The 14,071-nt window shown below is 46.1% G+C and overlaps 1 protein-coding gene across 4 annotated transcripts in view; it reads left to right on the top strand.

Moving 5' to 3' along the window:
• The window catches only part of RREB1 (ras responsive element binding protein 1), a 123,396-nt gene that overhangs the window by 38,847 nt on the left and 70,478 nt on the right, over positions 1–14,071 (top strand). The window contains exon 1 of one of the 4 annotated variants that reach the window (XM_074576001.1): positions 7,519–7,682. The exons of the other annotated variants lie outside the window; for them this stretch is intronic. Within the exon in view, the coding sequence (XP_074432102.1) occupies positions 7,652–7,682 (31 nt within the window). The 5' untranslated portion in view covers positions 7,519–7,651. Of the gene's footprint in view, positions 1–7,518; positions 7,683–14,071 lie in introns of those variants that run through there. 4 annotated transcript variants of the gene reach the window in all.

Raw genomic sequence — 14,071 nt, 5'->3', positions numbered from 1 at the left:
TGAAGTGTTAAAAGAACACCTGGTTTCTGTAGTTATGGATAGCAATTAATAAATTACTGTAGGATTTTGTTTTGATTATATACAGTATGTACATATAATATGTATTTTAATGCGCATTTTAAAAGTCCTTTTTTTGCTTGATTATGGAACGGGAGACCTGGAAAGAGTACTTTAAGTTTTTTGACAAGACACTTGATTGAAGTAATTTATTTGTGTTAAGCGCCCAGAGCAATATTGAATAACTCTGTCCTCCTCTGTTTCGAGGAACTCCTCAAAATGAAAGAAAAATCTCTTTTTTATTGTTTGTTTTCCAAGAGAGAAAAAACCTGAATTTCAAAATGGGTTAAACAGTTTAGCAATCAGTATTCCATTTCTAGCAAACCTCCCCCTCCCCCCTGAGCCCAGCCGCTCTTCCCCTCTGCTCTTGCCCACAGAATTACCATGCAACTAATTTTAGAGGTGGGTTTACACGTTTGTTTTTGAAAATGCTGCAGTCTCCATCTCTGGTAATCCACCAGGTGGAAGCAGATGTGTAGAATATCTGTACATGTATTTGTAAATCTGAGTTTGAGCAGAGGGGGTTTCTAAGAGGGCAGTGTATGCGGTGCAAAGGCAAGGGAACCCTCGGCAGTGTAATACCATCAGTACAAGCAAAAATTTGCAGTTAACCACTAGCTGGATTCGTTGGTGGTTTTTGTTCGTGTGGTGGGCCGGGTGACGTTGTATTAGCCAATTCTTCTGATGGATGGTTAGAGATCAGTTGCTTGGCTGTTCCAAATTACAATAGGGAGAAGGCTATCAGGGAGGGGATGGGGAGAATAAGATAGGAAGTGGTTTCTTAGAGATGGGTGCTCTTCTTGTGCTAACAGAAGTTTTGGTCTGTTAGCCTCGAGTGTGCTTTTGTGACCTACGAGAGCGTGGTTTGTAGCTTACTGGTGTCTTCTTCCTGTCCACCTGCCTTCCCAGTAACCGCCTGGCATCCCTGTGCCACTCTGCTCTGGCAAAAAATGGCATCCTTGAAGTTTGGGGGATATCCCTTTGTATTCCGTCTTTGTCTGGAAATATGCTAAAAGTGCTAAAATGTTTATTTTGTTTGGTTGAGGGATGGGAGGGAGGGCAGGGGGAGTCCACGTGGTATCAAACAGGAACCTTGAGGTAGCTCTGAGTGATCTCCTGAGAGCATCCCTCCGGCCTGCAAATGCTCATGGGCTCCTTAAGGCTCCCAAAGGTTTGGAAAGGGGCTGCGCTATCCAGATTTGCACTGCCTGCGACGTTTCGTGTGACAGAAATGCTTTGCCTGTGTACTGTTGTTGCTGTCCTACAATTTTTGTTGTTATTTCTTGCTGACCTGTTGCACTAAAATTCACATCCCTGCCTGACAAAGCTGTGCTTCTAATAACTTCACTCAGAGGGCAAAGCCCGGATAGTAACATGTTTTGAATATACATTGATTTAAATATTTTCTTTACTGACCTGTTCTCTTTGAGCTTTGCTCAGTTCTGAGCATGCTACAGAAGCAATCGAATTGCCTGAAAGTGAAGTGTTCCTTTCCAGCAGTACCAGTGAAGATACTTGGCGTTTTTAAGTCCAGAGTTGCCAAACGTAGTCCTCTGCTGGTGCTCAGTGCATGCTAGGACAAAAATAAAATGGAGGAAGAGCTGAAAGAAACCATTTGCATCGCTTGATGCCCAGTGGGAGCTAAGGGTCAGGATCGCTGAGAATTAATCAGTTCACTAGAGAATATGGTAATACAAGGAAATGATGGTATTGCAATAAGGTTTTCATTTTTTTTTTATTAGTAGCAGAAACTTTAAAAATAAAAAGAGATTGAGAGAAGGCCTGGGAGCAGAAGTGGCCTGAAGGGGAAATCACCAAGATGAGCTTAGAAATGCAGAGAATGGTGGTTCAGGAGTGCTGCTTCGCTGCATCTTTGTGTGAAGCTCCTTTCTGTCTTGTGGAGGGTGGGGAGAGAGAGATCACAGCCCTGTGAAATCTGACTTCTTAATACAGTTTTGAATAAAGCGAAATAGTTCTGGGCCTTCTGCTTTTCTTGCGGATTGAGGATTTTAAGGATGGGATGCTGGGCCTGCGGAGCAGCGACTGTAGTCGCAAATCTGAAAGCGGCATGCGGCCTTTTGTGTCATTTTTAACAAACCAAAACGTCGCAGAAATCTGCCCAGGCAAACTTTCGGTCCTGCTGTGCCTCAGTGCAATAATTATAATGCAGAAACAGCTGATGGGTCACGTCTCCAGCCCTGCGCAGCGTTATGACTTGCTACCTACATTCCATGTTTAGCTTTGAGTGATCAGATGGTGCAAGCAACGTGAGCTAGCAGTGCCTGAGGACATGCAGCCAGGCAACGTCCCTTCCCTCTGCAGCTTTGGTTTCTTTTCTCCACTTCTGTCCCATCCCGTCCCCTTAAGGTGATGCACTTTACAATACGTACCGCTCTCTGGGGGGGGTCAGCTGCCCATGCAGGAGCACGTGTGCCATTCCCACTGTGCTGTATTTCAAGTCCAAGGGCCCAAGGTTTGTAAATATTGTTTCTAAAGTACCTGAGGACTCCAGGTGAGCTGCTCGCCCTACTTACCGGGGACTCTGGAGCTGTGCTTGGTACCTGTGGTGGGACACGGTGGCAGACTGTTTCAGCATTGTTACTAATGTGACTTAATGAAGCATGAGTTGTACTGGAGGGGGTAAATTTTGTCTTTGTGTGTGTAGAAAAGGTCATTTACCAATGTTTACAAACAAACAAAAAAGTTGAAAATGATGCTTAGTTCAGCTGTGTAAAGGCAGAGGGAAGGGGATATTTTGGAATTGTGTTTGTTTTGTGCCTGGCACTGTGCAAAAGGTACACTCAGTCCTTGATCTAGGAAAAATTGGGTAGGTAAGCAGAAAATTACTAACTCTTTGCTTGAGACTGCTCTTGCTCTCTTCCTCCCTTCTTCCAGGGATGCCATGGGCGAGGTGTGGTGCAGACAGTTTAATTGTGGTAGTTTATTCTGTTGTGAACTTATTTTCACTGGGTTTAACTGGAAAACTGAACTTCAGGTAGGCTTTTAAAGGATAGGAGTGTTCTTTATGGCAGAGGGATTGCAAGTGAGCTCTGAGCTGGAGAGAAGGGAGCGGGAGGTGGGAGTCTGGAGATGGAGCGGGCTGTGGGTTCATTCCACTACATCTTTTCATCTTTCCCTGGTACTGCAGCACCACGGGAGTAGAGTTACCGACAACATTCTTGCTCAGGTCTCTCATCCCTCACTCAAATAGAGGGTGTAATTTGACGATGCCTCAGCTCCCCTGTGTGAAGGCTGTTGATGAAACTATATGTGTGTACGTTTTTAAGTGAAAAACAAAAAAAAACCCAAACAAATGCAAATCCCAAACCAGATCAATTCCATGATCCCGGATCAACCGTGTGGTTGTTCAAATGCTAGGACTGGCACGAGGCCGGAGGGAGAAGGTGTGGCTGGAGCTGCGGGGTGAAGCAAGGACTGGCAGTCTGTCCTTCTGAATGACAGCCATGGCTTACATCAGGTTAAATCGGTCTGTACACTGCAGGCTGAGGCGAAGCAGAATGGATTAAAAACAGGTTTTCACTTCCAGCCTCGAGTTTCTTTGCAACTGTATTTCTCCATCAGCCTGTGGCGGGTATATGTATAGGGCTGCATCTTAGCTGCCGTGGCGTATGAGAGACATGTTTTTACAGGACAATTCTCACAAACTGTAGTATTCACTAAAGTTTTCTGCATTTGAGCTGCTGTGTCCACAACTTCCACAAATAGATTTTCAGTCTGGATTTTTATCTCCTCCTTCTCCATCCGTATCAGCTGTTATCGGCTGCAAACAGGTTAACAGTGAGGCCTGCTGGGCTGCTTAATGGGTGGCCGCCTGGCGCTGCCTTTGGGCTGATGCAGATCGTTTCTATTGGCCAAGGTTATCTCCCTGCTGACCTTGTAGCCAGAACTCAGCCTCTCGGTGGCATGGTAATTGTGAAAAGGAGGGCTTCCGAAAGAATTCATGAAGGCTGGAATATCCTTTCTGTTTTTGTAAAAGCCGTGTTTTATTTCCATCACTGCTCTGCACGAGGAAAGTGCGTGCCTTAAGTTTGCAAACTGGGAGAAGGTCATGTTTGAAGATTCTTTTCTGTGTAAAATCCATTGTGGAGACTCCCCAAATCTAGCATGACAAGAGGCTGTTGTAACACAGCTCGGTTTAAAAGCCCACTTTTGCTACTGTACTTTCTCGGTTGTTTGCTCAGTGAGCGTTGATAGCTTGCTGTATGTGATATAGGGGATCTGATTTGTTCCTAACTGTAGCCTTTCATACCAGAATGTCTTTTCCCTTGGTTGTAATTGGTTCGGTTTACTGGACTAAACATGTTAGCATGCTTTGGGGATGAGGAGGGACTTCTGTTAGCTGTGTAACGGAATGAGGCAGGGGGATTAATGGGGGGACTGGGGGGAGAGGGAGGAGTCGGGTGGGTTTTCTTTTTTTTTTCTAAAGGCATCAGGCTCCTCCTGTAGCGAGGGAGAGCATAGTACATCGAACCTAAAGACCTTTAAAGCACATGCTGAAATGGATGCTGGGAAGATACAGTACAGTGCTTGGGCACAACTCCAAGGCTCCCAAGGCAAGTAATATTTAAACAAGCTGAACAGCCCCTTTAGGCAAGCAGCAGGAAATCCAGTGCTGAGCTTTGTGTTGTTGCACGGTCAGCAGAAGATAAAAGCTCAGGCTATGCAGCTGGGGTTCCCTCCTATCACTGGATGGCAAACTGTTAAGAAAAGATAAAAGGACAGAAAGGAACAGGGGGTCATCTTATTGAAACGCATTCCTTCATATTTTAAGCCGTCAAAGTACTTTGAAATACACTGGGCCTGATGTAAGTCAGAAATGGCGTCATCGGCAGCTCTGGTGTATGTTGGAGCTTTTACATCAGTTGGCAGGCAAAAGGTGAATTCGTCCCTCTGCTTCACCAGAGAGAAATGTTTAACATGGGTAGGATTGTGACACGCATAGGAGCCTCACTGCAAGCCTCACAGTGGGCAGGAGCTTCCCAGAACTTTTTTAGGAGCAGAACATGTAATGGTGGGACTGCTGCTGACTGGAGGTTTTGTTCTGAAATCAACCAGCATTTGGCTGTATATAGCCTTCCCAGGTCCCAGCTTTCTGCAGCTCATCCTTGGTTGGGGGCTATTTTAACAACGAGGAAGAGAATTTAAATGAATGAGATTGTTATTTCTAGGCTAATCATTATTTACTGTATTCCTCCCCTCCGTCCCTCCTCCTTTTTTCCTGCATCACAGCACTGGTGTCTTGGGAAAGAAAATGCTTCAGAGCATTTGTTACCAATTTAGCAGCAAGTACGTGCTCAAATTTGGGATTTCTGAGATCTGTGTGTGCCATATGTACGCAAAATGTAATATTTGCTAGTTCCAGTAGAAGGGAACAAACACAAATTTGCTGTTCTTCAGATAGTGTTTCTTTAATCTAGTGAGACTTACATTTGTGCAGCCTTTTTGTTTTGGTAAGACGGTTAACTGTCCTCCCTAGGGTGCCTAATTGCTTATCATGAACTAATCAGTCCCCTGGGTACATGAAGGGATGAAACACTGCCAAGATAGAGCCTGTGACTTCCCCCAGAGGTGTGATAACCCTCCCAATTACCCCACCCGTCGGGGAGGTTGCTTACTGCTATTTTAAAGACCTCGTTACTTCAGAAATTATCCATGTTTAGAGATTTGAGGAAGTTCCAGAGGAGTATATTTGCTGAGGAACTGTTGAACTTGTCAGCTTTCATATTTTTTATGTCAAATCTGCATTGAATCACGTTTCAAGTTCGGCATGAAATACACTGAACATGTTGCTGCTGCCACTTCTGTTTATGAAAGTGCCTACCTCCCCAGCATCCGTGGCATGCCAGACCTTAACAGATGAGGGAAGGGACAGTTTCTGTCTTCAGCTGTCAGTAAGTAGGGATGGTGAAATCTTTTAGCTTCAGAAACCCTGTTTGAAGTTCAGGTGAAGGAACAAGTGAAACAAATCTGGTGGTGACTCTCTTCTAATTTTTGGTAGAATGATACTTGCACATTAGCATGTGTGAAATGAGTGGGTAGATTGAGAAAAGTCTTTCACCTTACAGTGAAAAATAATTTATTTAGCTGGCGGTTTTCCTTGCTTTCTCCTTTTAGTATCTTGGTTTAACTCATTCAAAGCTTGTCAGGTCTATGGGTGAGATGGCTACGGATTTCTTGAATTCTTCTCTTGTATCTCTTTATATTGAACAGTTGAACTCCATAAGGCGTATAAAACATACTACAAAACAATAATATCTGAACTGGAACTGGAACATAGCTCCTGCTATTTAGTATCTGAGTGAAAGTACGGGTTTTGGTGTCGAGGTTTTCTTTGTCTTTTGCTCTGAATGAACATAATTTCTAGATGAAGTTTGGAGGATGGCATCTGTCAATTGGGTAGAAATACAGTTTGTTCCTTTAAAGAGTTGTAACCTAATCAAAGAACAATATCAGTTTGTTGTTGGTTTTTTTTTGTGTGTGTGTGACTCTTTTAGAACACTTTATGTCTTGTTCACCTCTGGTCGTAGAGCAGATTCTAAGTGACCTCAGCAAGATTAATGTTATATACAATATATATTGCCATAGCATGTACTGGCTTAAAACTATAAAGCGAGGTGATTTCATTTTTATAATTAAAAGAAAGTGACTGTGTGGGCACGTATGTATATGTGACTGCGAAAATGTTCACGTGGGAACGTCACTCCTGAAAAGAAGTATGAATTTCAGTATCATAGGTCTGATTATGATACTTCAGTGTTGCTTTGCTCTGTGTGCATATATGAAAGTGATTACTCAAGGTTCCACTGTCTTGCTGTCCTACACAGAAACTGGGGTGGGTGCATGCACAAGCCACTCGGTTGATTTTTTTTGTTGTTGTCGTTTGTTTTTCTCTATGGTGAACACTTGCAGGTACTACTTTACCCAGAATTGGGTTGAACCTATCCATAATTCATACTAGTTTGCTTCAGACTAACGTTGTGGTATATTATATGTCAATGGGAGTCAGCAGAAGGAAATGAGTTTCCCTTTTATATGTGAATTGTGGGAAGAATTGTCTGTATCATCTGTTTGATGGCAACGTGTGAAGCACTAGCGGTGGAATTGGTTTTTTGGAAGAGGAGGGTGGTTTTGGACTAGCAGCAAACGTTTTTGGCTGGAGGAGTAGCAACTTGAAACTTCACTTACTGAAGAAACCTGTTCACAATTTTGTCTGTTTTTTTTTTTTTTCCCCAGCGTTCCTGAAATAAACTTCCTGCAATTCTTTGCAGTGTGCAGGTGTCCAGACTACCCTTTATTCATGGTCGCCTGTGCAGCCTGTCAGGCGACTGAAGGCTGTACCTAAAATTCTGCCAGCAGTGCAGCGCACTGCAGTGGTCTTGATATCGTTACGGTGGACACCTTGTACAGCTACAGGCTGTAGCATCCCCTCCTAGTCCGAACAACTGAGTGTTGCGTTCCAGGAGTCTACACGTGTGGAGGACTGCCTGGAATAGAAAAAGGAAAGCTGCAGAGATTGTAAGCTGCTGCTTGATCCGTGTGGCTGTTGTGCCGAGGAGCATCAAAACTTTGCTGGATGGATCCGACAGCTCGTTGCAGAGTAGAGGGTCAGTCTCACTGGTTATTTGCGGTTATTAACCTTAGTGGATTTTATCGTTTTTTGTTTGCTTTATATTTTTTTCTCTGTGCATAAGAGGATTGTGGCCTCGCAACCAGAATGTTCATGTTCAGGAAATTTAAGGCTGTTCCTACTGAAGGGCCTTGAAGATCAGCAGGCATTTCCTTCAGGGTTTACAGCATTGTTGGAGAAGCTGGTCACTGCAGAAGTCTCCAGGCCTTTCTGCCCGACTTTGGTCATTCCTTACCTCACCAGCACGTGGATTATGCTGTTTGCAGACTGTCTAAGCTCCACGATGACCTCCGTGGATTCCTCATGAGCTTTTACAAGGCCGGGCCTGTGTACTTTGTAAAATCCTCTAGAAATGCCTGCTAGGCTTTTAAAGTCCCAGAGCAAAAACTATATTACAAGGAACTTGGAAGTTCAGCAGTTGGATGTGGTTGTGGATGAAGGGGGATCTCTGTGTGTGTGTGTGTGTGTGTGTGTGTGTATGCAGTTCTTGTTTTGAAAATACATCTTTTTCAAGTCAGATAGGGATACGTCCTTTCTGAGGAGTCTTCTTGTACTCATCTGATGAAGCTGAGGGACTTCTGAATTCCATAAGAAATTGTTGAACTGGGTCCCTGTGCCCGTTTTTTGCACACGTGTTGCAGTCTATGAAAATTAACAGATGCTGCTTCATTTTGTCAGTGTTCAGGAAGCACCTCCCACAGGTTAGTTTCACTGTGTGTACTTCAAAATAGGAAGAAAACTCGTACTGAAGAATATAATTGGCAAGTAGCACTGCTGTTTAAAAATTTCCTAGTGGCTTTCCTGTGAGGAGCTCAACTTGGAGAGGCTTGCCAGCACCATGTACTGCTGTAATTAATTTACCTAACTAAAACATGAAAGAAATGTTGTATTTCAGAATTTAGAGCTCTGCAAACAACCCTGACGGCTACCTGCCTAGCTGGTATAAGCCAGTGGGTGTGCTTACAAGACTGGCAACTTGTCCATCAGTGATGGGAGAGAGATGTTTTTCTCAAGGCTGGGTTCTCCTGTCACCTGGGGGAAGCAATAAACCTCAGTTTGAGTGATTTGTGGTACTCTGGCATCTGTGGCAAATACATATCTAGAATAACCCCAGGTAAAATTAAATAGCTAGCTTGCGTCTCTTATCTCTGGTTCGAACAACAGGAGAATGGTAAGCGATGGTCATCTATGCTTAGTATCACACGGAGATGATGTAGATGGTGTATGTCTGTTCCTGGTCCCTAGGAGATTGTGTGAGATGGTTAACATGAGACCTGTTTGTGCCTCATACAGTGCAGGGCAGGAGGGTGGTTTTTGGCTAGTGGGTCTGCTCAGGGTCTGCCTGCTATGGAGGTATGAGCTAGGAAGGGTTGTCTTGCTCATGGTTGCGCTACAGGTCATCTTGCTCATGAAAAAGCTGTGTAGCCACTTTGGGCATTGCAGTTGGAGGCTGAAGTTACAAATGCCTCCTAGGGAGGATGGGAGAGCGAGGGTTGTACAGCACACTTCTGAATCCCTTTGCTCCAGCACATCTCTCTTTCCTCTCTGTAGCATGTGGTTTCCCCCCTTAAAATTTCAAGATACAACTCTCTAATTAAAAAATCTATTTTGGGGCGTATGGGTGTTTCTGAACGTTTTAAATCATCTTGATTATAGATTTTTTGTTGTTGTTGTTTGGAGAGTGTGATAGGGGGAATATTTCCTGTGCTGACCAGAAACAGAAGACAGGAAGATAATGATGTTAACAAGGTGGGGGAGAAAAGGAGGTGTTTGTTTAGAGAAAGCCTAGTCTCAAAGCCTGTGGAGCAGAGGAACCCTGCTGATAACACAGATGAAATAGTCTGCCTCTTTCCTAACTTTAGAGGAGTGGAGCTTTGTAATAAATGGCTGCCATGTGGCAGCTGTCTCCCAGCTTCGTGAGCCTGGCAGTAGTTAATCCTGTCAGCAAGTCATGCTCCCTGGAAAAGAGCAGCGAGAAGAGCTGCAAACTCTTGAATCATTGTCTCTGCAAAATATTTGCATGTTGAATCTCTTTCTGCTTAAAACAAGTTTGGTAATTTGGTGGAGGTTCTCATCTTTAAGTAGCGTTAGAGTGCAGCTGTGTTGGCTTTTAAATAAAACGTTAGAAACGTGCTGAGATGTTGCAATTCTTTTCCCTCTTTAAAAAAGAAAAAAGCCATTTTAGTTTTGGAAGGTACAAAGCGTGCTGTGTAAATAAGGGACACTCTGTGTCACTATTGCTGTATGTTAAGAAATTACAGGTTGAACATCTGAGATCATGATTATCCTTAAAAGCTTGAGGCTTTAAAATTAATCTGTTCACTTTAATTTGCTTTTTGTATTTTGCTGAGTGTTTAATGTTTCTGTCCTTTCTCCACAACCCAGAAAACAAGAACTTTGACTTAAAAAAAAGTTATGAGATTTTTCTGCAGTAATGTAACACCATCAGATTTTTACAGGGCTCATGATAAAATCACGATGGTTGACAACACTGCCACCAGGAAATGAGTTTTAATGCTTGTAATTTCTCTTTCTTTTCTCATGTGCATCATTTTACTGCGTTGTCTTGGGAGGCATAAAGTGCTTTGGTGAGCTACCTGGTACTGTGCTACAAGCAGGGAGCGCAGTGGCATCTCCTGCAAAGACGGCACGGTTGGGCTGCAAAGGATGTGTTGGGGGCTCTGCGGTAAACAAGCCGATGCCGTCCCCCTCGGGCTTGCCTGTGCAAGGAAATTTGCTGGCATGTGGATGCAGTTACACTGGTGAAATGCCATGTGGGACATAGCTACTCCAAAAGGAAAGAGTCTTTTCCTGCTTTAGCTTACCCTATTTCCAGAACATTTTTTTGTAAAATTGCTTGTGCATTTAGGCCCTCTGCGAAGCTCTCTTTAAAGCTTGCCTGGAGGAAGAGGATCACAACCAGGGTGCCGCATAAGAAACCGGGCACTAGCACAGGAGATTTTCTGTATCTTCCTTGGCGTGATTCATCTTGCCCCTCTCTAATCCCTGCCGAACCCGTCCTGTTGCGCACACACAGCTCTGGCTACGTGTGAAGAGCAAGCATGAGGGGTTGAAACATTTACTTGTTTCTCCCTCCAGAGATTTGCTTTAAATCTTCGCCCCGGGTCCAAAGCTGCCCTTGGCTGAACTGTTGGCTGTCGGGGCGAGGGATGGGGACGCGGATGGGGACGAGGATAGGCTTGCCCGCCCTCCCTCCCTCCCCCCCCAACAGCTGCAGGCGCCAATTGCCAGTGAGCAGCCCAGCCGCATGGTTTCGTGGCTTTTCTTCCCCTCATTATTACTGTTCCTTCTTGTTTCTGTGATGCTGTGCGGACGAACAACCGGACGGATTGTCTCCTCCCGGGATGGGTGCCTGGGCATCTGCACGGCCAGTTGGTACGGCACAGGAGCCCCTGTTTTTTTCAGTGACACCAGGGGCTATTGATGGCAGGCTGGGGCTGTGCTGCTGCTGCACAGATGCTTGCTCTTGGCCCACCTTAAAAGGACAAGATATCCCGTGGTTTAGACTGGCCATATATTGTCGGGGATGTCAGCATCTCCGTCACAGCTACCCGGTCGAGCCCAGCCCCACGTCCCTGCAGCCTCTCCTTGGTCGGAGCCAAGGGGTGCTGTAATTCGGGCTGTCTGGAGGGGAGGTCGCTTTTCTTCTCCGTTACTCAGAAATGTTTTCCATCTGGCTTTCCCAAATGCAATCTGTTTAGCTCACCCCTCGGGCTCTTGGACAAGTATCCCGTTCCCTCAGCGCAGTGCTTGCTTAGCCATGTAGGTGATGGGACATCAACCTATAGCTTCCCCGTCCCCAGGGCTTTAAGTTAACTAGGTTTGGCAGGCCAAAGCAAAAATGAAAAAAAAAAAAACAAAACAAAAAACCCAAGAAACCCACAGAGCTATCTTTTAGATGTTGTCCTCATTTTTCATCCCTTGTCCCCTCTTGCTTGTCTGAGGCGCCGGCAGCAGCAGATGAGGTTTTGTGTCCCGGGGCCGTGCATCCCCAGCATCTCTGGGGCTCCCCTCGCCTCCCCATCCTGGGGAGACAGGGGGGATGGAGGTGCCTGCTGGTCCTTGCTTCAGCTTCCCCCTGCCGCTCTGCTCTCTTGCCTTGCCTTCGGCTCCTTCGGGGCCATGTGGGCAGCAGCGATTTTGGCAGGCAGCGTGACACCTCCATCCTGCCTGCTGAGGGAAGAGCCTTCAGGGCCTGCTCACTCCAGTCCCTGGCTCTGCTTTGGGCTCCCACCCTCTCCCGTGCTGCATCCCAAGCCATCCCCTTGCCCGGCGGGAGGTGAGCCAGCCCTGGCCCAAGGGAGAGATGCGGTGGCCGGAGCGGGGAAGGCCGATGGGTGTGGGGAGAGACCCCGGGGCCGTGTCCCAAGGACCGCCGCCCCGCTGCGGCTGGTGCCAGCCCAGGGCGGGGCGGGGGGGGGATGCGAAGGGACTTTCTCGGGTCGCCACTTCATCTAAGGCAAATAAACTGGAGTCAAAGCCAAGAAACACATCGACTTCCTGGAACTCTGTGAGCCGTCCGCACAGCTGTCCCCGCTCCCCCAACACATGCAAAGCAGAGCTTATAAGGACAGACAGTATTGCTTTTGTGTCCCTCCTCAGCCGGCGGGGAGGGCGCAGGGGAGGGGATGTGCCGGGTAAGGCCCAAGGCCTGTCTTGTCCCGTGTTTCCCTGGCGTCACTGTGGTTCCCAGTGACGGCGGGGGGAGCTGGGCCCCCTCCCCACCCGCCTCCCAACGGCTGAAGGATGAGGATGGAATGGTGTTCGCAGTTGTCTACATGGGAAGCCGTGGAGGGATGCCTGCTTACAGCCACTTGTTTTGCTCTGCCCTGACTTTATTTTTTTCCCTGTCTAAAAGTGGCGCTTGTGGCCCCAGGTTTGTTACACTGTCTTCAAATCTCAGTATCCTTTTTGCTCGAACAAGCTTTCAAAGCTGACTTGCAGTTCAGTGACAGAGGCTTCCTGGAGGGCCAGGTGCTCACCCACAAGCTGATACGAACAGCGAGGATGAGGAACAGCTCATAGATACGTCTTGGGTCGGGGTTGGGGGGGGATGAGGGCTAAGGCGTTAGAAAATCTCAAAATTCATCAGCAGCTGTTGAGCCGAAATGTGGCTGCAGGTTATTGCAGCTCTTGCAGTGCCGTACGTTTGGCGTGGCACTGCCGTCCCGGAGACCGGCAGTGCAGATTGGGACCTCAGTCCAGGCTCGGCTCAAACCCTCTGAGGTGGCGTCTGAGGGTGCTGGCGGAGACCTGGGCTTTCCTTTTGGGAGCCTGGGGGCTGTCGGGTTTTGCTTTCGCTCTCGGTGCTGGAGTGAGCAGCGTGTGCCTCGGTTCTCCTTTCTAGCCTAGCAAGACCACAGGCTCCTGCGTGGGGGCTGTTCCCACAGCACACAGCGCTTGCGAAAGGAGCAAACGTGGGTGCCCTGTTCAAGTTAACAAATTGAGTGCGGGGCCAAGAAGATAGGTACAAATGCATTTTATATTAAGGCTGCCTGGTGTATCCGTGCATTGCTGTAAACCAGTTGGACAATATAAGTGAATTTCATCCAGGAAACCCCTGCTTTGCCGGTAAGGCATCTCACTGTTAATGTAGCTTCCTTGTTTTCAGCGTATTACATCAAGGTAATACCAGAGTATCATGGTGATTCAGAGTTGTCGTTCACTCAAGGCATTAACTAAGTTCAAATTCTGGTATGCTTTATGGAGAGATGCTTTTGGTCATCTGAGCCAAAGTCCTGAGGACCATCAGTGGTCCATAAGACATCAGAAGGTGATTTTCAAAACCTATATAAAAACTAAATGCACACACGTATCCCATCATGCACGCAAGGAAACAAATCAGGAGAAATAAATATGTTTGACTATTTAAAATTTAGCCTGTTAGGTGTTGTAGCAACAAAATAATCTGGAAATACAGGGGTCATCTTGTTCTTGTTTGGTGCTTCTTCCCCTGCTCTGCCTCCAAAACAGAAGGTAGTCCCAAGCTCGGTTTTAAGGCCATGAGCATGTGCTTCACTTGTTTATTCTGTGTCTGCCTTTATCTGTCTGTGTACATGTTAGGTAAGAAAACTCATACGGATGTTGTGGATTCGTAGGGTTATTTTAGGAAGGAAGGTATTAGACCTGTGCTAACACAGGTAAAACAGTTGTATCGCTAATAGCTCAGAGAGTTCATAGCAGGAGGAGTAGTCTGTCTTTTGGTGCTCAGAGAGTACCTTTCAAGAGATGTTGCTTCTTTTGGTTGTTGTCTTTTCGGGTTTGTTTGGTTTGGTTTTGTTTTTCCCTTGAGGAAAGCAGTAGTTACAGGTACAAGTTCAAAACCTTTGGGGTAACATTCCTAGT

This window comes from Larus michahellis, chromosome 2 (assembly GCF_964199755.1).
Source record: "Larus michahellis chromosome 2, bLarMic1.1, whole genome shotgun sequence".
Classification (NCBI taxonomy): Eukaryota; Metazoa; Chordata; class Aves; order Charadriiformes; family Laridae; genus Larus; species Larus michahellis.
The sequence above is the reverse complement of the archived record's forward strand: the minus strand, read 5'-3'. Positions and strand labels throughout refer to the sequence as shown.